General features: G+C 42.1%; 1 protein-coding gene across 1 annotated transcript in view; it reads right to left on the reverse strand.

Moving 5' to 3' along the window:
- Positions 1-21,390, reverse strand: part of SNCA (synuclein alpha) — a 119,037-nt gene that overhangs the window by 1,963 nt on the left and 95,684 nt on the right. The window contains exon 5 of the mRNA XM_055137491.1: positions 2,813-2,896. Coding sequence (XP_054993466.1) covers positions 2,813-2,896 — 84 coding nt within the window. The remainder of the gene's footprint in view (positions 1-2,812; positions 2,897-21,390) is intronic.

The following is a 21,390-nucleotide window of genomic DNA, read 5'->3' on the forward strand; positions in this document are numbered from 1 at the left end:
GCTGCTTCTTTTTGCTGCATGTCACAGCTGAGGTATATGCAGCCTTTACAATGAAAATCTCAGTTTCCTAAATTTTGGGGTTTTGTTCCTGGGATGAAATCCCAACAGATCTTTGAGGCCAGATGATTGGAAAGTTCAGTTCATTTTTCTGTGCAGATTCCAAGGGTTGGAGTGACAAACATGTGGTCAAACTCTCCCGTTCTCTGGGCCGAGTCGAACACGCGACTCTCTGACATCACCCACTGACTGCGCCCCTCACAGTGCAAAGGCCTCTCGGCCTCTCTGAGGGCCCCCATAGGATGTGGTCCTTTGTGATTGGAAAAAACCCAGCTCAGCTAGTTGTCAGATTTCCCGCCCTGAAGTGAATTATTCCTTACATTAGAAAGGTGATGAGGAGGGGCTGGAGCAATAGCACAGCAGGTAGGGCGTTTGCCTTGTACACGGCTGACCCGGGTTCTAATCCCAGCATCCCATATGGTCCCCCGAGCACTGCCAGGAGTAATTCCTGAGTGCATGAGCCAGAAGTAACCCCCGTGTATCGCCGGGTGTGACCCAAAAACCAAAAACCAAAAAAAAAAAGTGATGAGGAGATGAGTTTAGGATCTTCCTACACTGCCCTCCTGGACTGCACCTCAAATCATAACTTCACTTCTCAGAATTCTTCATCCACCTGCGTATATGCGTCCACAGACATGCAATTCTTCATATGTGACACTCCCCGGAGGAGGATGTCTTCCCCTACATACTGGCCAACCATACCTCCCAGCTTCTTCCTGTACATTGACACGACCTCTTCTGTAAGATTCAGCTTGACAATTTAAACAAGTCACTTAGAACATTGAACTGTGTGTCATTTGCCCTTATGATGTTAGGTACATTCTAATGTCTGTCAATAGAATCATGATGAATAAATGAAGGAATGTATTTATATCTGTAGTCAATCAAAAATTAAACACCTTATGGGCTCGGGATTATTAAGTACTTAGAAAAAATTTTTCTGTAGAGCTTAGCATTGTGAATTGCATCAAATACCCCCATACTAGTGGGATCTTATTGACAAAGAAACTAACTGCAATATCCATAAATATAATGTCAATGTCACTCTATGATGCCCTGGAAAAATAACAGAAAAGGTTTACATATTTTTACTCAATTTCCAACAAAACAATGGTAGATTTTGAGATGTCTAGTTTTGGCAATAGATTAGTATCTTTAAACAAATGGCTGGCAAGTCCCTCCCCCCTCCATTTTTAGGTAGAAAGAGAAATAATAGGTTTTAATGTGTTTTACATGAATTAAAACTAAAGCCATGTAGTGTTTGGATTTTCTTCTTTGTGGATAGATTTTCAATAATAATCTAGTGACTTTATATCAAAGTAATTAAAGACTGTTCAAAATTTTTATTCCTCCTTAGGTCAATCTCACTTAGCAGGAGGGAAATTTCTAATGTCCCTTTTGATATATTTTATATTAAAATAACTCATTTATTTAAAAAAATGAAGATAAAATTAAATTATACTAACTAAATTATATTTAATGCTAGACTGAAATATGTTTATTGCCACAAACCATGCACATATTGCATTTCCAAAAAATTATAGTTTGTAATTCAGGAGGGAATTTTGAGGGGCAGAACTTGTCCGTGCTTAGTGGCTACTTTGGATTCAGGGCTTGGGGGCCATTGCTTACAGTGCTCATAGCCTGGGCTCATTGCTTACAGTGCTCACTGTTGAGTTGGAAGAAACTATATTGGGTTGAATGGTTAGCTGCCCGCTTTTGACTTTTGTAACCTCGCTTTGTTCTGCTTCTGTAACCATGCTTACGCCCTTGAGCTGTACATAGCAATGCACTGTACCTAAGTCCTGTCACATACATCCTGCTATCTGTATGCTGGTTGGCTGATGATCACGTACGAGCCTAAAAGATAGGGAACATCTGACCCGCTCATGGAAGGAGTATCTGGGAATGCAGAGCCCAGATAGTAACTCCGGTCCCACGGCCCCGCAGATAGTGACTCCTGACGCAGGGCCTAGATAATGGTTCTGGACACTCGGATCCGGAGATAGTGGCTCCGGATGAGACTACGTGACTACGTGACTGGCCCTGAGGACTCAAGCCCTACAAAAAGGCTGCCCTAACTAGCGCAGGCTGCTGCGTCCACCTGAGGTGCAGCCCCAGCATGTTGGTCTGAATAAAGTTTTTCTCTTGCAAGAATCTTCTCGACTATCCCGTCTCTCTCTCTTGCGGCTCCGGTCCCAACACTCACCATCCTGGATTTCTTTTTCTTTGAATGCAAGACCACGTGGTGTCCTGGACTGAACCTCAGTCTCCTGAATGCAAAGCAAAGTCACCGGACATATGCACCAACCCCCTGACCCTTGACTTGAACATTTTTATTGAAGATTTATAATGCTATGCAGGCAACTTTGAAATGAAACAAAATATTACTTTTGTCTGGAACTCAGTTTCTTTGTCTAACTTTTATTTTGCAATAGAAGGCTACCATTAAAAATAATCTCTAAAGCAGGGGTTGACAAAATTTTCACAGAGTGTCAGCCTGCAAATATTTCAGGCTCTTTGTGCCACATATAGTTTCTGCTGCTTGTTGCTGTTATGTAAGTCTGAACAATTGCAAAAATACATGTCCTGGATTTGGACAATTTGTGAAGCAAGAGACTAAAGCACATTCACTGAAGAAGAACGGAAGGGAAATCTCTCCGTGACAGATCTGGGGTGGTGCTGCTGTTAGAAAAACCCAACTTGAACTCCTCAGTGTGAATACACCAAACTCCAACAGTCAGAAAGCACGTACCTCGGAAGGCATCTCATAGGCCTCGCTGTCTGCCTCCACGGGCATGTCTTCCAGGATTCCTTCCTGGGCGCCTCCTTCTTCACCCTAATATTTCAACGAATAAGCGTTAAAAACATTTGCACCGTTTTTGCTTTTCAAAATTCAGAAAATTTTGGAAATATATATATATGGTGGAAGTGGGCCTCCACACCAGGCTGTTTGCACTTGGGGCACCCCAGAGGGGGACAGTGAGAACCCTCCCCACCCCAAGGGACCCAGCCCCACCTCCACACTCCAGGCCAACTTTCCGGACCGTGCTTCTACTTCTCGGCCACACAACACATTATAAGACACTTCCTACCCATTTTCCATAATTACCACACCATAGTTGATGGAGTTCAGACATACCTCTCGGAGAGCCCGGCAAGCTACTGAGAATATCCCACCCACACGGGCAGAACCTGGCAAGCTCCCCGTGGCGTATTCGATATGCCAAAATCAGTAACGATAGGCCTCATTCCCCTGACCCTGAAAGAGCCTCCAATTGTTGGGAAAGATGAGTAAGAAGAGGCTGAGAAAATCTCAGGGCTGGGAAGAATGGAGACGTTACTGGTGCCCGCTCGAGTTAAGCAACAAACAACGGGATGACAGTGACAGTGACAATGAATGGTGGAAATAAAAAAGTGACACTTCTCCAGTTCTCACCGGCAAAGGGGCCCACCCGCCGGCCCTGCTCATCCCCTCCCCACTAAATTCACGAGGAGATGCAGGCCACGCTGCTGGTGTTCATGGAAACACTGGTGCCTGCAGCTGAGAACTCTGGGGGCTTTGGGACCCGGGTGGGCCACGTACTTGCCCTACTGAGTCCAGTGTCCACACTCACGCCCCTTCACAGCAGCCACACCAAGGGCTCAACCCACCACTTCACAAGTACTCTCTGCGGAGACGCCAAGCTGCAAATGGTTTCAAGTCCCCCATGAGATCGTTGGTGTTTTCCTGGAATTGGGATGGGCACCTCCCCACAAGCCCCCTACTCGGGACCTTCATCTCACACATTCCCCGCCGGGTCAAATCATTGGCCCAGAACACAGATCCTGAAGTCCCTGGACACCTCCTAACGCCTCAGTACTGAAAGTCCAGTAGGAGCACAGCCAATCAGATGAAAGATTCACACAGAAGCCAAGTAAAATGGAGGGCAAATGAAAACAGTGTCACAGAAGGACCAACTAGCAATAAGCAGCCTAGTAAGTGATTAGATAAGGATTTAACAAACCCATAAGCAGCAATAACTAACAATTTTCACATTGAAAAGTTGATTTTTAACTCTTACTGATTTTAATACTGGAGCTTTGTTACTGACTCAATTTCAACTCTAGAATTGTGTCAACCGTTATTATTGGTGTACATTAAATTCAACAAAAAAATTATTAAAAAAATTGAACTTCAGGGGCCTGGAATGATAGTCCATCAAATAGGGCATTTGCAAGCAGTTTCTGGAACCGAAGAGCTTGCGCTGGTATCGGCTCCGGCTCGAGATTCCACCAGCGTCCCACTGTTCCATGTACATAATTTTTCCCCTTATATCCCATTCCCACGCCACCAGGTCTGTTTGCTTAATGGACATCACACTATGTTTGACACCACGCCGCGTTTCTTCCCGAGAAAGAAGGATATTTCTTCTCAGCCGGTGTCGGGATATAGCTTAGTTCAGTCTAGAGAGATGGCTACCACTTTGATTGCCTTCAATATTTCAGCAAAAGACTTACTATTCTTGTTAGGATCTCCCACAAAAGTCCGACCCATTAAGAAGGGACATATTACATATTGCTGATGCTAAGATGACATTAGGTCGCGCGGCCGCGGCCGCGGCCGCGCGGTTTTGGGTTTCTGTCTATCAACTAAGCCAGAGCCCCACGCCTGCCGATGACGGGAAATAACCATCCTTTTCGGTTTTTTTTCCCCTTGTCAGGCAGCGTGGCGATTACTAAACAGGCGTGAACTCGGTGGCGCGGGGCAAGGGGGAAAAAGAAAAGTTATGTAACAAACAGCGGGACTTAATATCTCTATATTCTTAGCAGTGGAGAACTATCAAATGCCTCCTTGGCAATAGGACTGCTTTCCTTTTTTGGGGGAAACCCCAACAACGGTAGTGAGTTGTGTGTTGAAACATGGAATATAATCGAGATAAGGCATAAACGAAGTGGAACTTATCATGTACAAGGGTGGGGACTGGGGAGGTGGGAGGGGGCGGCAGGTATACTGGGGGGGTTGGTGATGGGAGATGGGCACTGGTGAAGGGAAGGGTGTTTGAGAACTGTATAACCGACATAATCCTGAGAACTATGTAACCCTCCACATGGTGATTCAATAAAATTATTAAAAAAAAATAAAAATAAAAATTTAAAGTATAGACCATTTAAAAAAAAATAGGGCATTTGTCTGAACAGAGCAGACCTGGGTTCAATTCCTGGTACCTCATATGATGCCCCAAGCCCACCAAGAGTGATGCAGGAGCACAGAGCCAAGAGTAAGTCCCAAACATGATCAGAAGTGTCCCCAAATTCAAAAAACTAAAAAATGAGACTTTATATTATTCGTGGTAAATGAAACTCTACCATCTTTGGAAAGGAATATGTTAATATGAGTTATTGACCTTACATATGTGTAGAATTTATTTTATATTGATATATCATTATTTATAATATTAATGTCTTAGGCATACAGTGTTACCACAGTACACATGCCACCACTGATTTCGCCCGACATTTATTATCCAAGAAATATTCCCCCAAAGTTGCCCAAAATGTTTTTCACAGAATTAGCAACCGTATTGAAAATTTGCTGACATAAATATTCATTAGATAAAAATTAAAATGTAGGGGCTGGATCGATAGCACGGTGGGTAGGGCATTGCCTTGCATGTGGCCGACCTGGATCCGATTCCCAGCATCCCATATGTTCCCCTGAGCACTGCCAGGGGTAATTCCTGAGTGCAGAGCCAGGAGTAATCCCTAAGCATCACCAGGGTGACCCAAAAAGAAAAAAAAATTAAAATGTATAGTTCAACTACTCACTAAGTAAAAATAATATATTACCAGAGGGGCTGATGAGATAGTACAGCAGGAAGGGTAACTGTCTTGCTCATGGCTGAGATGGGTTTGATCCCCGGTATCCCATATGGTTCCCTGAGTCCCACCAGGAGTGATCCCTGAGCACTGTTGGGCATAGCCCCCAAATCAAAATTAAATAAATAATGTATTACCATGGCATGAGACTGATAAATCAAAATGAGAATTTAATTATCAAAGAAAATTTAATATGTGTAAAGTGTTGCTAAGAGATACAGAATTAAGATGCTGTGCTTAAAGAGTAAAAAAAAAAGATAAAGAGACAACAATAGAAATAACTATTAAAAGAAAGGCAGAAGAAGATCTTCACTGTATCACTGTATCACTGTCATCCTGTTGTTCATTGATTTGCTCAAGGGGGCATCAGTAACGTCTCCATTTGAGACTTGTTGTTACTGTTTTTGGCATATTGAATACGCCATGGGTAGTTTGCCAGGCTCTGCCGTGCGGACGGGATACTCTCGGTAGCTTGCCGGGCTCTCCGAGAGGGACGAAAGAATCGAACCCAGGTTGGCAGCATGCAAGGCAAATGCCCTACCATTGTGCTATCACCCCGCCCCACACAATTTTACAAAATTCAATTTGGTACCCACAATAGCTTTTCAAGATTAGGATTTTTAAAATAATTATTATAATTTAATTATAATTTTATTATAATTTATATAAGATTATTCCATTATTGAAAAGTCAACCAAAGCCCTTTAGCCCAAGTTATTTCTATCCAACCAAAGAGATTATGATTTTGGAAGTTAATTATTTAATAAAATTCCTCAGATTAATTAAAAATTAGCACTGTAGTCCCATTGCTCATCGATTTGCTCGAGCAGGCACCAGTAACGTCTCCATTGTGAGATTTGTTACCATTTTTGGCATATCGAATATGCAACGGGGAACTTGCCAGGCTCTCTGAGAGGGATGGAGGAATCGAACCCGGGTCAACCGTGTGCAAGGCAAACGCCCTACCCACTGTGCTATCGCTCCAGCCCAATTGAAAGTTATATATACATATACACACATACATACATATTTTCAAGTTATATGCTAAGAATGAAAGTTTATCAAACACAAAATTAACTGGTAAGAGAAAAGACCTTTTCTGGACTTGCTACCCACATAAAGAATTGAATTTGCCCTTTTTCCTTACTAGCACATTTTGTTTTGCCCATTCAATATCAATCCTAACAATTTAGTTCTAAGTATACTGAATGGCATCAAAACAAGTCATAATACAAAGAAAACCGTAAACTCTGCTCCAACATTTATCTTAAATATTATAATCCCGTGAAATTATGGATGTTTCTGGTATCAAAAAAAATCTTACAGTTGGAAATTGATGAACATACTGTTATACAACCAATGGATCAAAAAATAAAGAGGAATCAAAGGTCACCTCAAAATGAACAAGAATGAAGATAAACTGTCCAAACTTATTAGAAAGGGAGAACGAAGGGAAAAGATCATAGTAATACGGGCTTATATGAGTGTTGGATATCATTGGTTTGTCCTTTCCCCCTTGCCACTAGGAGCTTAGGTTTATCAGTCACACCCATCAAAGTGCTCCCGAGTCACTCCCATTCTTTTGTTTATCTGTAACCAATTCTACCAGTTTATCTGCTCTTCCTTAATCAAACTCTGTTAATTGGTAAGGTCAGAACTTCCTAGGACACTGAATATTATAACATTGCCTTTCTCTCCTCTTTATGCCTTTTGAATAATTTACTTTAAAGCTATGTCTTTTTGTATAGACACAAGAAGACAATATTATGTTCTTATAACTTAAGACTTAATTGGCCTCGATATTCCTTCCTGGACATCTGCTTTCTCCACTTAAGCCTCAGTTGCCCTCAGTTCCTAGCACCTCAAAGTAGGGTCCCCGACGTGGGACGGGAAGGATCCAGGGCAAGCGGTGAGTTATGTGCTACCCTGGCATCGAGATGGGCCTGGCCAAAGTGCCTAATTCTTAACTATAAGTTAAGAGCTTGATCATAGACAAATACTGTCATGATCCAATAGTAATTATGAGACTGGGACCCTGCCAGGGCTAGGAAAGACTGATCTGGCCTGAGCACTGTAGTCTGAGATTGAGATGGCCCCAGGAGAGCAATTCTATAAGCTTTAATGCATCTCTTATTGTGTCCATACAGAATGATTAATATTATGAATTCTTATATGCTTGCTGGCTGAGGAGAAGAGAAACACATTCATGGGACTCTGCCCTTGGGTGGATCCTCCTGCTGAAAGAGAATTAAGTCCTAGGAGAAGCATCCCCTGAGGGAAAAGAACCTTACCTGACCACACCTATGTGTATGCCCCAACCCCCTCATGCGGTGGAGATTTAACTAGGCTGTAAGAGTGGGTTGGGGGCCAGAGCCAGATCCACGGCACCAGATCCTCTGGGGCCAGATCCACGGAGCCAGATTCATGGGGGCCAGATCCACGGGGGCCAGATCCACAGATCGAGAGAGAGACCGAGAGCCAGGAGAGAGGCAGTGAGAGAGAGAATGAAGTAGGATGGGGGAGAAAGAAGCAGGAGGAGAATCAGAGGAGAATGGAGATGGACATGAAATAAACCGATCGAGCAACCAGTTTGGCCTTCCTTCCTTCGCCTGCCTCGCCGCCTGCGCGCCCATTCTTTTTATTTTTATTTTTATACATATGAGGAAACACAAAATAAACTCAAATAAATATGCTCACAGTTTGAAAACTAGAAAAGGAACAACAGATGAATCTCTAAGTAAGTAGAAGAAAATAATTAAAATTAGAGTGAACATAAATGATACAGAAATAAAAAGAAAACTATACAAAGGGTAGATGAAACCTGGGGTTTGTTTTGCAAAGAATAGACAAACCATTAACTAGATTCATAGAATCAAAAGAGAAAAAATCCAAATAAATTGAGTCAGAACTGAAAGGGGAGAGATTGTAACAAACAGCTCTGAAATGAGAAGATCATATGAAGTTATGATATAGTTAATAACTACATGCCACTAAGCTGGAGGAACTAGAAGAAATGCAGGCCTTCATAGAATTATACAGCCTCCCAAGACTGAATCAGGAGGAATGAGTCAATTCTAACAGACAAATTATAAGTAAAAATTCAACCAGTAATTAAAGATCCCCAACAAACCAAAAACCTAGATTTAGATAAGTTTACTAGTGAGTTTTACCAAAGTTTCAAATAAGACTCATTTCTTGTACCTCTAAAGTGCCTCCAAAATATATGAAAAAAAAAAGAATCCTTCTTCAATGGCCTTCTATCAAGCCATTATAATCCTAATGCAAAGAGCAGAAAGAAATATTCCTTAAAAAAAGAGAATTACAGGCCAATATCCCTTATAAACGTGGAAACAAAGTTCCTCAAAGACATCTTAGCAAACAGAATTCAACAATGTATCAGAAGGATCATATAGCATGATCAAATCACACTTATTCAGGGTTGCAAGGATGATTCGATATCTGCATATCAATTAATGTATGCACCAAATGTATATAAGGAACGATAAAAATCATGGTCATATCAATTTATCCAGATAGTTTTTTTGACCTGACTCAACATCTATTTATTATAAAAAAGAAAACACCCAGCAAAACAGGGATAGAAGGAACATACCACAATTCAGTAATGACCAGACACAGCAAGTCGGAAATCAGCATCACAACAAAAGTAGACAGAAATCCTTCCCGCAGAGATCAGGCACAAGACATGAATGGCCACTTCCTCCACTATTATTCATGGTAGTTGTTAATGTCCTCAGTCCTCACCAGCACAGTCAGGCAAGGAAAAGAACTTAAAGATTTAAATTGGAAAAGAAGCTAAGCTATCACTATTTGGATACAAGATGGTAATACATGTAGAAAACTCTAAGAACTCTTAAAAATAATAGACCCATAAAGCCTCGTAGTAAGTAGCAAATTCTCAAATCAGTGGGATAGGATTAAAAGTCTAGAGATAAATCCTATGGAATGTCAGTCTCGAATAAGGGATCTGGATGCATCAGGTAAAACAAGAAGTTTCTCCAGGAAAAGTACATTAAAAAAAAAACTTTCTGCATCTCAGAGCATTCACAGTAGTTAATGTTTTAACTTTTAGGTGGGTAAATGACCTTGAAATTAGGTAAAAATTCATAAAGTACATTAAAAAGCAGAGGTAGAACTCTCCTCTTAGCACTTGTCTGAGGATAAAGGCCTCAGAGGTGACTTCAATGATTTAACTCAGGAAAAAATATCAAATAAATAAGCTAATGGTGCTGCATATAACTAAAATTATTTTGCTAGGAGAATGAACTAAATTCAAATGTAACCTACTGGTTAGAAGAAAATATTTGCATTCCATGCGTCAGGCAGTGGGCCACTATCCAAGATATAAAAAACACACATAAATTCAACAACAAAACAAATAACATTTAAAAATAGGGAGGTTATATGAACAGACAGACACACACTTCTCCTAAGAGAACATACTGGTGACCATCAGGCATCCTAAAAAAAATTATCACTGATTTTTAGGAAAACACAATGAAAAAATAGTACCACCACACACTATGAGAATGAATGGTCTCTGTTGGGATAATCTGAAACAATCATCAGGTTGCTAGAGCGGGCACCAGTAATGTCTGTATTGTGAGATGTGTTGTCACTGTTTTTGGCATATTGAATATGCCATGGGCAGCTTGCCAGGCTCTGCTTTGTGGGCGGGATACTTTTGGTAGCTTGCTGGGCTCTCCAAGAGGAACGGAGGAATTGAACCTAGGTTGGCTGCGTGCAAAGCAAACAAAAAACTAGATAAACGGCTAAATGGATAGTGAAACCAAGCTAGAAGTTTTCAGAGATTTATGGGGCACACAGCTGACCCAGATTTGATTCTCATCACCCCATACAGCCCCCAAGCCTACCAAGAGTGGTCCCTGAGTGCAGAGTCAGGAGTAAATCCTGTGCACAACTGGGTGTGGTACCAAATCAACAAAAGATGGTCTTAGAGATTGAAAAAAATTTACAAATTACTATGTTACCAAACATCTGCATAATAGGGCCAATCAAGAAAACTTTCAGAATAAAAATAAAATTACATTAAATAATTATAATCTTAGAGAAATCAGCATCACATACAAATAATTTAAATTTAGAAGGCATTCTCTCTCCACTTTGAATAATCAATTAATATACTGCTCATTTTAGTGTCTTTGTTCTTCTAACTCTATCTTTAGTTTTGGCAATCTTCCCGGGAAAAGAAACGAAAGATAAAGGGAAAAGATCAAATGGAAACTAATTTATTTGGCAGCTTTTAAAAGGTTTAAGAGTGAGGGAGAATATAAATCAAATGTTTTAGATTTGCTTCAGAGTTATTTTTGGACCATTCCTCAGTATTATCCTTGAACATGGCTTTAAATTCATCCAATAAAGAAAATCATACAGTAACTCATCTATAAACCTAGAGTCTATATGAAATAATTTCAGAAAAAAATTTTGTTATAAAGCAAAGAAGTAAAGCTGTGTGTTACATCACCATTTTCCACAATCAGCATACAAGCAAAGGCACAACTAGATTCAGGCGCACGCCCTGTAATTAGTGACACATGGAACAAGACTTCACAATACAGGCACAATTGCCAGGCTGTTCCCCAACACTTGGGAGTAGATCTAACTGCAAAAAAACTAACCAATAGAATGTCTGGAAAAATCTTCCATTTTCATGGGTGAAGATTAATATGGTTTGAATAAAATGTTTTCTAAATATATTTAAATGTTGTTTATTACATAAATGGTTATTCAATGTGCCAAAAATAGTAACAAGTCTCACAATGGAGACATTACTGGTGCCCGCTTGAGCAAATCGATGAGCAGCAGGATGACAGTGACAGTGACAGTGACATAAATGATTAAGATTCTTGAGGATAAGACCCTTGGCCAGTGATTACCTGGGAGACCAGAGTGACATGGGTCAATCAAGAAAGACAAAAACCTCGTGTTTGGAGCTCAGAAGCAACTAGCGATGTCAGTTTTTCTTTTTATTATTATTTTTAATTATAACACTGTGATTGGGCTGGAGTGATAGCACAGAGGTTGGGCGTTCGCCTTTCACTCGGCTGACCTGAGTTCGATTCCTCCACCTCTCTCGGAGAGCCCGGCAAGCTATCAAGAGTATCGAGCATGCACAGCAGAGCCTGGCAAGCTACCAGTGTGTATTGGATATGCCAAAAACAGTAACAATAAGTCTCTCAATGAGAGACGTTACTGGTGCCCGCTCAAACAAATCGATGAGCAACAGAATACACTGTGATTGACCACGTTGCTCCTAGTACAGTTGTTCCAGGCATGAGGAACTTTCCCTCCACCAGAGTTTCCAGTTTCCCACCCGCCAGCCCAGCCTGTGCCCTTAGCAGGCACAAAGGGAAACTTCCCTCCTGCTGCTTATCACAACACAAAGGGAAAAGTCAATAAGAGCCAATTCATGATCACTGTCATATCGCACACTGCTGTTACTGAAGTCACTGAGAATCTACGGGGCCGGGCGGGGCCAGCCGAGTCCTCTTGGTCTCCCAATCCATTGGTGTCTGTGAGCCAATTTTAAAACTGAGCAACTGAATGGGGCATCAGGGAGAAGGAGAGAGACAGGGAGCCTTCTTCGCTTTCGGGCATCTGGGAAACGCCGAAAGCAAGCCCCCTGGGAAAGAGAACAGCTGCTCTTGATAACACAGTAAGCAGAGGGTTCGAGGTTGGCGGTAAGCAGATCTTAGTCACTGTCAGAAAAACAAATTCATCATACACGAAAGAGTGGGCCGGAGATGTAGCTCTGAAGCAAAGGCCGGAACAATCAGCTCAACATCAGTGGCCAGAACAGGGGACATAAACCTAGAAAGAGGCGAAGGATGCTGGTCACCTCCCGGCCCCGCTCTCCTGATTCCCGACTAAATCTCCAAGGAGACGCACGCCAGGCAGCTAAAATTCATGGAAACACTGGGGTCTGCAGCTGGAAACTCCAGGGCAACCTCAGGGGTGGGCAGGAGGCAGGCGGGGTGATCAGCGGGCCTTCTGAAGTCCCCGCAGCTGCACCGATACCCCACGCCCAGGGCGCAACTCCACCCTTCACGAATACTCTCTGCAGAAGTGCCAAACTTCGGGCCTTTCCGCTGCTGCATGAGCATGATCCCAGAGGCCAACTAACCTGCTTTGGACGCCAGCAGCTCGCAGAAATGCCTCTAGACTGGGAACTGAGCCACTGCCCCTTGCGGCGCCAGTGGGGAAGGGTTTCTCTCTCTCAGCTTTTCCATCTTATGAGCTCCACAAAAGGGAAGTAAAAGCTTGCAGTGATGCGATTTCAGGCAGAAATTTCCCTGGACTTTATACAGAAATTCAAAACCACACAGCCGTAACAGCGGCCCGCGACCTCATAACTCTTCGTTATCAGCAATGTGAAACAGTTCCTTTTTAGCAGATCTGACTTTAGGGGGAAACTCCAAACAATAATTGTGAGTTTTTTGTTGAAATATTGAAGGTAATCAAGGTAAAGTAAAAACTATCAGCTACATAGGGGGTGGGGGGTGGGGCGGGGGATGAGGGGGTATACGGGGGCTCCTGGTGGTGGAAAATGTGCACTGGTGATGGAATGGGTGTTGAGCACTGTATAATGGAGACTTAGTCTGAAAACTCTGTAACTTTCCACATGGTGATTCAATAATTAAAAAAAAGAATGCCAAACTTCAAATAATTTCAAGTACCTGGTGCCCAGCTGAGCTGTTTTCTCTAGAATACTGACATCCCAGTAGGAGCACACCAAAATAGATGGCAAAAAAAACATAGAGGCCAACTAAGCTCAATAAACAAAAACACACAGAAGGCTTGAACTAGCAGCAACCGCTTAGCAACCTCTCAGACCAGGACTGAATGTCCCCAGGGGCAGAGAGAAGAATTTCCACAATTTTTTTCACTAAAGTATTTTTAACAATCATTCCATAAGCCATTTAGTTGTAATAAGGAATGTCGAATAAATTCTTTTGTGCCTGCTACGGGGTGTTTGGGAAAATGGGATCAGCATTGCAGCACTGTTATCCCGTTGTTCATTGATTTGCTGGAGCGGGCACAGGTAACGTCTCCATTGTGAAACTTGTTGTTACTGTTTTTGGCATATTGAATACGCCACGGGGAGCTTGCCAGGCTCTGCCGTGAGGGCGAGATACTCTCGGAGAGAGGGGTGGGGGGTGTCCTGGAGAATCTAGTCCAGAGCTGGCATAAAGTGACCTAAAGGGCCCCCCTGGTCTGCTCAGCCCCTCTTGGGTGGCCCCCACCAACACACACACACACACACACACACACACACACACACACACACACACACATGCCAAGGCATTCCTGTCCATCATTCCCTTTGGCTCCCAGTGCATCAAGGGATCCACTTGCGGTGCTCGAAGCAGTTGTGCAAAACATAATGATCCACTAACTGAACGTTTCTGTGAAAAGAAAGAGCTAAATATGCTGCTTCGCGGGAGGAGAGCGTGATTTAGTACAGATCGCAGGTCAGGGGACAGAGATGTTCTCAGTGGGCACTGAGGCAGGGTAGACTATGAAAGATGGTCTGGAAAGTGACAGGGCAAGTCTCCGCTGGCTGCTGTCAAACAAGCTCTCTTTGTCTAGGTGGGTCGAGTAGGCCTCCAGTTCTATTTTCTCCCCCACTCTGCATGCTCTGTGTCGATCAACGATAGTTAAATAAGACTGAGGTAACAATCACAGTCCAAACAAAAATCAGTTCCACGTTTAAAAATGAACCCAGACACTCCCTTAAATCTCTGTGCACCTGACATTTCCGTTTCCATTACTGGCTCTTCAGCCAAGATGCTAGGCACTGCTCTCTCCTTGGGCCTCTTCCCAAATGTCAGTGTTATTTCTGGCAGGTAGACAAGCTCTTTGGTGAATGGAAACACAACCGCAGCATGCATAGTGCCCAGGAGGAAAGGCTGCCAAATCAGGCAAGGAACGAAGGACAAAGCCAGCGAGCTGAAGACAGAACATCTACGTATTTGTCCTCTTATAATCTAATTGATATTCATCGTATAAAAATATAGGGTGTTTAGAAAATATAGTGTTGGCTCTGGGTATAAATAATCCCATGCCTACTTTAGAGGAAGTGGCACTAGGTTGATGTCACAAAGGGCAGTTTAGAAATGAGAGCTTGGTCTCTGGGAAGGGGTGATACACTCTATCTGGAAGTATACCAAGGAGACAGAAAACTATTTTCAGAGAACACTGCCGATCTTCAAGCCAAGCGAAGGCTGAGTGGAGACTTTTTAAAGATTTAAAAGAGATGTTAAGTGTAAACTCACGTTATACAACAAGAAAAGTGTAGCTTCTAACTGGCTGATTTATAAAGTCCAGAAACTCATTTGACGTCTTCAGCCTTTAACTTACTGCAGTGAGCAAAAACTGAATATTACATGGTCCATAAATTGTGAAACCAAGCAAATGGGGGATCGAACCCGTGGGTCACCTACATGCAAGGCAAATGCCCTCCCTGCTGCTCTGGCTCCAAGAATTTTTTAAATGCCTGGTTTACATTGAGATATTACAATTTTATTAAAATAATGTTTGGTTTCCAGAGATTCATGTAATATTAATCTACCCTTGTGATGCACCAACATCAACAGAAATAAAAGATTTTTATAATAAAATGTCTGAGTCAAAACAAGGTCAAATTTTCTAGGGTGTTTTATGCCTTTAAAAGCTTCCTATTATAATTATCTGAAGCCCTTGGCTAAATAATTATTAAGGGACTCTTGCAATTGTCCCTTTTCTCTACATAGATCTGCACATTAATTAAGAAAGGATCACTGGGGACAGTTTGCTGTTCTGCATCTTTAAGTAATTTGAGTTTGTCATTTTTAAAAAAAGAAAACTGAAGTAAGAAAAAGCTTTGTTTTCTTTTAGGTTGCTTCTCAGCCAGATTTTCTGATAAACAGAAACACTTAAGTCTATGGAATGTGACAATCCTATTTCTGTACATTTTCAAAAGGAGGTCATTCAAAGTCTTACACACATTTTATAAGTTGAAAAATACTTATCTGGTCTGATTTCAAGTGAGTCAATAGGTTAAAATAATCAGGTTGCTGGCCATGATCAAAATGCTAAATTTATATTTATGCTATTCACAGCTTTAAGGTGTGAAATCTGAGTGAGAAAAGCAGCAAACTGATCATTGATCAGGCAGAAAGCTGCAGAAATCTACCAAGAGTAGTCAATCCTCAGGAATATGATGAGTAAACCTAGCTTTGGGCTTGCAGAAGGCCAATCCATACGCCTTTCACTCTAAACTCTGGACAGAGTTTCATTGTACTCGATGAATTAAGGTAAAAATCTAAAGCATTCAAACAAAGATTTGATTTGCTTTGACCGGGGATGCGCGTCAGTAAAGGGGCATCTGCCCTGACACGTGCAACCCACAGGCATTGGAGAAAAAAAGTTATTTGCTTCAGTTTCCTCACCATTACTCTTAATTAAACTTCCTGAAAAGCTAACTTACTCACTTGCCTACTATAAGGTGATCTGAATGGGCTATTCTGAAAATCTTTGCCTCCTTGTCCCTAGGTCTTAGAAAAGTGTTCTAGGTGAGTCAGAGAATCTCTGTCCATCTCCTATACATTCCCTCGTTTCTTCAGCCAAAGCTAATCCTCTCTCCTGCACACTCCTGAAATTCTACCCCCAAGGGTCTCATTCAGCAGACTCCTGTGGTTTGATGTGGTGGGTACGGGGAAAGGTCTTCTCCTGGACCGTGAGTTTCTCAGAACAGGTAATAGATCTACACTCATCTCCTACTGTTCTAGGCCCAATGACAAGCAAAAATAAACAAAATGAAGCTAAACATGACAGCATAAATGAATGCAAGCATCAAGGGAGAAAACAGAAGATCAAGAGTTACTAAAAAGTCAACTTCAAAGGATGCAGACCCAAGTCAAAAAGCGAGACGTGATAAAAACAGTTTGTCATACGACAGGCAGAAATACAAAATGTTTTGTATTGTGTTTATAGCACATCTTAATTTTTTCTTTTGATTCATCTACTTTTTATGTATCACTACTTATAGTACCCAGAGCAGGTCCTGAGCACCACTGGGTGTGCGGGTGTGGCCCCTCTCTCCACCACCACGTTAGAATAAATGTGATGGATACACTACAGATTTCATAGATCAGACTGTGTTCTTGGGGGGTGGAATTTTAAGGCCCAAGTAATATCTTTAGTGTTTTAGTGTTATATAAAAGTTTCATAGTAGGAGTCGGTGCAATACTGCAGTGAGTAAGGTCATTACTTGCATGACGCAGATCCAGGTTCAACCCCTGGTCTCATATACGGTCCCCCGAGCCCTGCCAGGAGTGAACCTTCATTACAGAGCCAGGAGTAAGCCCTGAGCACAGCTGGGTGGGACCCCCCCAAGGCAAAAAATAAACAAAACAAGCAAAAATGTTCAAAAGGCTTCTTACTCACGAGAAAATTATCATGACTTTGTATTAATGAGAGGGTTATTTTATGCTTTTACATGATTTTTAACAGGTTCAACTATGATTATCTCAGGAGCTAAAGGAAAGCACGTGAGTCAGATTTTATAATTAACTACTTGGTTGTTGTGGTTTTGCTGCTCCTGTTGTCTTGGGTGGTAGAGATTAGCCCCCAGGGTCTCGTACGTGTCACACAGTCTTTCATGCAATTAGCCCCGACCTGCTCAGACCGGACTATATGCCTGAGTGATTCCAGAGAAAGCATCTTAGTCCAAGCATCTCTTCCGAAGGGTATAGGAATTATTTAAAAAAAAAAAATTGAACAAGACCAGCGGCTCCCCATCAATCAAGTGACCTTCGAGGGACAGAAATCAAGGAGTGACAGCAAAGGAGGTGTCTGACACTGAGGAAGCCGGGGGGAAGTGGATGCCCAGGTTCCCCTCTCAAACACGCCTCAGACAGAACAGCTGTCCGCTCCGGTGTAAAAATGAGAGTAACTCCCGAGATGGCAACTCACCCTCCCCGATCTCTCTCCCTCACCTACAAACAGACCCAAGGAGATTAATTATCTCTTGTTGCAGGAAGAAACGCAGACTATTGCATCCGCTATTGGAATGGTCCTTTGTGAATAAGTATAAAACTTACAGCGGGGGCGGGGGGAGGGGGACTTATTTGGAGAAGATGAAAGCACTGCATTTTATTACTGAAAGCCAAAATACATTGGTATTTGTGGTTGAAGTGTGCTTTTTTTTAAAAAAAGAAACAAAATTAAATGATATATCAGGGAGGCTGGTATCTGTGGCAACAGTGATCTGAGAGTTTCACATAAATTGACCAATTATACTTAAAATAGCTATTTTATTTTAATAGCTGAGGACTGAAGGACCTTCAACAAATGAGTGGTTGTAATGCCTTCAGCAGACACAAAGCTAGAAAGGCACAACGTGAGTGGACTTTGGATTGTGTGGCCTCCGGGCTCGGGGACCCTACAGGCCACTCTCGGCCACATGCGCTGGTGGCTCGGTGCCAGGGAAAGGCCGTGATGATACTCGGGCTGGGGAGGATGATATTTATTTTAAGGCTGATGCAAACATTTTGCATCAAGTAGCTGTGTGTTTTTTTTGAATAAGTGAAGTAGAAATTTCAAAACAATCTATTCTCAGAAAGTAAAAGATAAATTGGGCTTCTAGGTGGTAAAGAAACAAAGAAAGAGATTAGATAAGGTATAGCACAAAGAAAACCTGAGACAGTAGACACAAGGGCCAGGAAGATTGCCCCATAGTTGGAAGCCTGCCTCATGAGCTAGGGAGAAGGCAGCTGGGATGGAGAGGGGATCACTAAGTCAGGGATGGCTGGAGGGATCGCTCGGGACGGGACACGTGTGCTGAAAGTAGATAAAGGACCAAACGTGATGGCCTCTCAGTATCTGTATTGCAAACCATAATGCCCAAAAGTAGAGAGAGGGTATGGGGTAAATTGCCTGCCATGGAGGCAGGGGGAGGGTTGGGATGGGGGAGGGGGGTACTGGGGATACTGGTGGTGGAGAATGTGCACTGGTGGAGGGATGGGTGTTGGATCATTGTATGACTGAAACTCAAATATGAAGGCTTGTAACTGCTGTAACTATATCTCATGGTGATTCAATTAAAAAAAAAGTCACAACAAACAAACAAAAAGAGAAACCCTGAGACAGAATCAGCAGAGCTGGAAACTGAGGGGATTGTGGGCTTGGAAGGGGGAAGGATGTAGGATAATGGTGGAGAGAATTACTCATGGAGGGACTGGTGTAGTTGCTCCGTACTGTAGAACACTGACTGCAATAGCACTGTATACAATGATACAGCGATAAAATTAAGCTAAAATTGAAGGAAAATGTGAGCCCAGATTTAGCCAGTTGATTAAATTAGTCATCATATTTTAGATTCCTTCCAACTGTCTCTAGAATCTCTCCAGATACCACACACACACACACACACACACACACACACACACACACACACACACACACAGAGTTCAGGCTATCATATTTGTGATTCAAAAATCAATATGTAAAAATGAAAAATTGACTTTGAGATGGACACATGACAAGTTACATTCAACAGTCCTTGCTTTTTAAAAAGAAATATATATTAAAACATGCTCTAGGGTGTTTGAGCATTGTATAACTGAGACTTTAATCTGAAAGCTTTGTAACTTTCCACATGGTGAATTAATAAAAGAATTAAAAAAAAAATAACATGCTCTAAAGTCCTTGGCTGAATCCATATGTATAGCAAAAAGTAAATTCCAGATTCATTTTTGTGCAAGAACTTGGGAAATTATTGGGTTAGTTTCAACTCAGTCTATTTCCAGAGGTTCTCCAAAGAAAATAGTGTACAGTGGACATAATCTCACAATTTCTTTCACTAGCATTTCATACTACAAAAAATGCGCATGCATAACCTAATATATACTGATAAGTTTACATATTGGTTAGATGTAATCATGTAGTCAGTCCCATAAGATTAAGATTAAAAATTCTCTGAGAAGTCTTAAGGTTAATAAATTGATGTATATGTTATCCACATTTATATTCAGTTTCAAGATAAACCATTTTTACTTTCTGAAAATAAATATATGCACACTTGTGTCACTGAAACTATCGCCAGAGTTGACTGTTGTTCCTTCTATATTTCCTGGTTCTATAACATAAATAACAAAAGAGAATAATGTTAGTGATGCCCTTTGTATGAAACTTCAGCACCTTCTCGCAGATCTACAAGAGCTGAACTTCTTTCTGTAACAAGCGTCCCTCTGGCCTCTGTCCCTTTCTTCTCTCTCACCCTGTCTTCTAACTACTTTTGTTTCTTTCCTGCCTTTTCTAGCCTGATTCCCCCATCCTCGGACCTTTCACTGGTGCACTTGGGTACTTGGGTACTTGGATACCAGTCTCGGGTACTTGCCTTACTCTTTAGTACCCACTTCCAAATATTCCTTATTTACACACTTGTCCCCTTCTCACCTGGAAAATATGACCTTCACCATGGTACAAACTGGACTGCGCGGTTCACTCCAATGCCTGGTAGTTCAGGGTTCCCATTTTACATCCTTAAGCATTTACATTATCATGTTTTGTTGAGAAGAAAACTGAGCGCGGGGATCTCCTGGGAACCGAAGTGGTGGTGTAGAGAGCAAGAAGTGAAACAGAGCCTGTTCCCCAGCGGGGCTCTGGGTACAGAGGGCGGTGGAGGAAGGGCAGCAAAGGGCAATTAAGGAGGTAACTGGAGTACTCAGCGGCCAAGCAGCAAGGTCAACAGCAAGGAGGACACGGGCATGAATCCTCCCTCCCTTAGTAACTGGAGGGCAGATGGTTTTAACAGGAAAGCAAACCAGATGGAAGCGAGCCTGAATGCTCGCTCTCGAACTCCTGTCAGATGCCTTTGGAGACGTTGGTGAATCCCTGGGGCCAAGCCCAGGGTAGCTGCCCAGTAGGGGGGGATCATTCTTTATTCTCAGACGCTCAGATATCCTGGGTTAAGTCCGTGATTCCTCCGATGGTAGAAGTCAGTGACTCCCAGCAGTTCCAGCTCTCTGGATTCTCTCTCTAACCAGCTAATGACATACGGGAATTATCTAAAGCCACAAGTCACTCCCCACATCTTGCCCTGCTCTCTCAGATTTTCCTGTTCCTGCTAGCTACTTACCGCACACTGGCGAGCTACTCATAGACAAAGGAGTCAGGGAAAATGTTGACCCCCAAACTGAAGATGTATAATCAGTCAGAGTTGTTATTGTTGGGTTCTATTTGGGGACAGCCATAAATTTAGCTGTGATTAATCTTTAACGCCAATGACTCAATACATTTATGCATTTTATTAAGCAGGCAACCATGAAAAATTTTAAATGATTTGACAATATGGATAATCTCTTACTCCCTTGTGTATGACATCAAACCTATGTGATTTTTAAGAGTTCTGTCTTTTTCTTGTGATATTTATGGATGACAAAACATCTT

This window comes from Sorex araneus, chromosome 5, assembly GCF_027595985.1.
Source record: "Sorex araneus isolate mSorAra2 chromosome 5, mSorAra2.pri, whole genome shotgun sequence".
Lineage (NCBI taxonomy): Eukaryota > Metazoa > Chordata > Mammalia > Eulipotyphla > Soricidae > Sorex > Sorex araneus.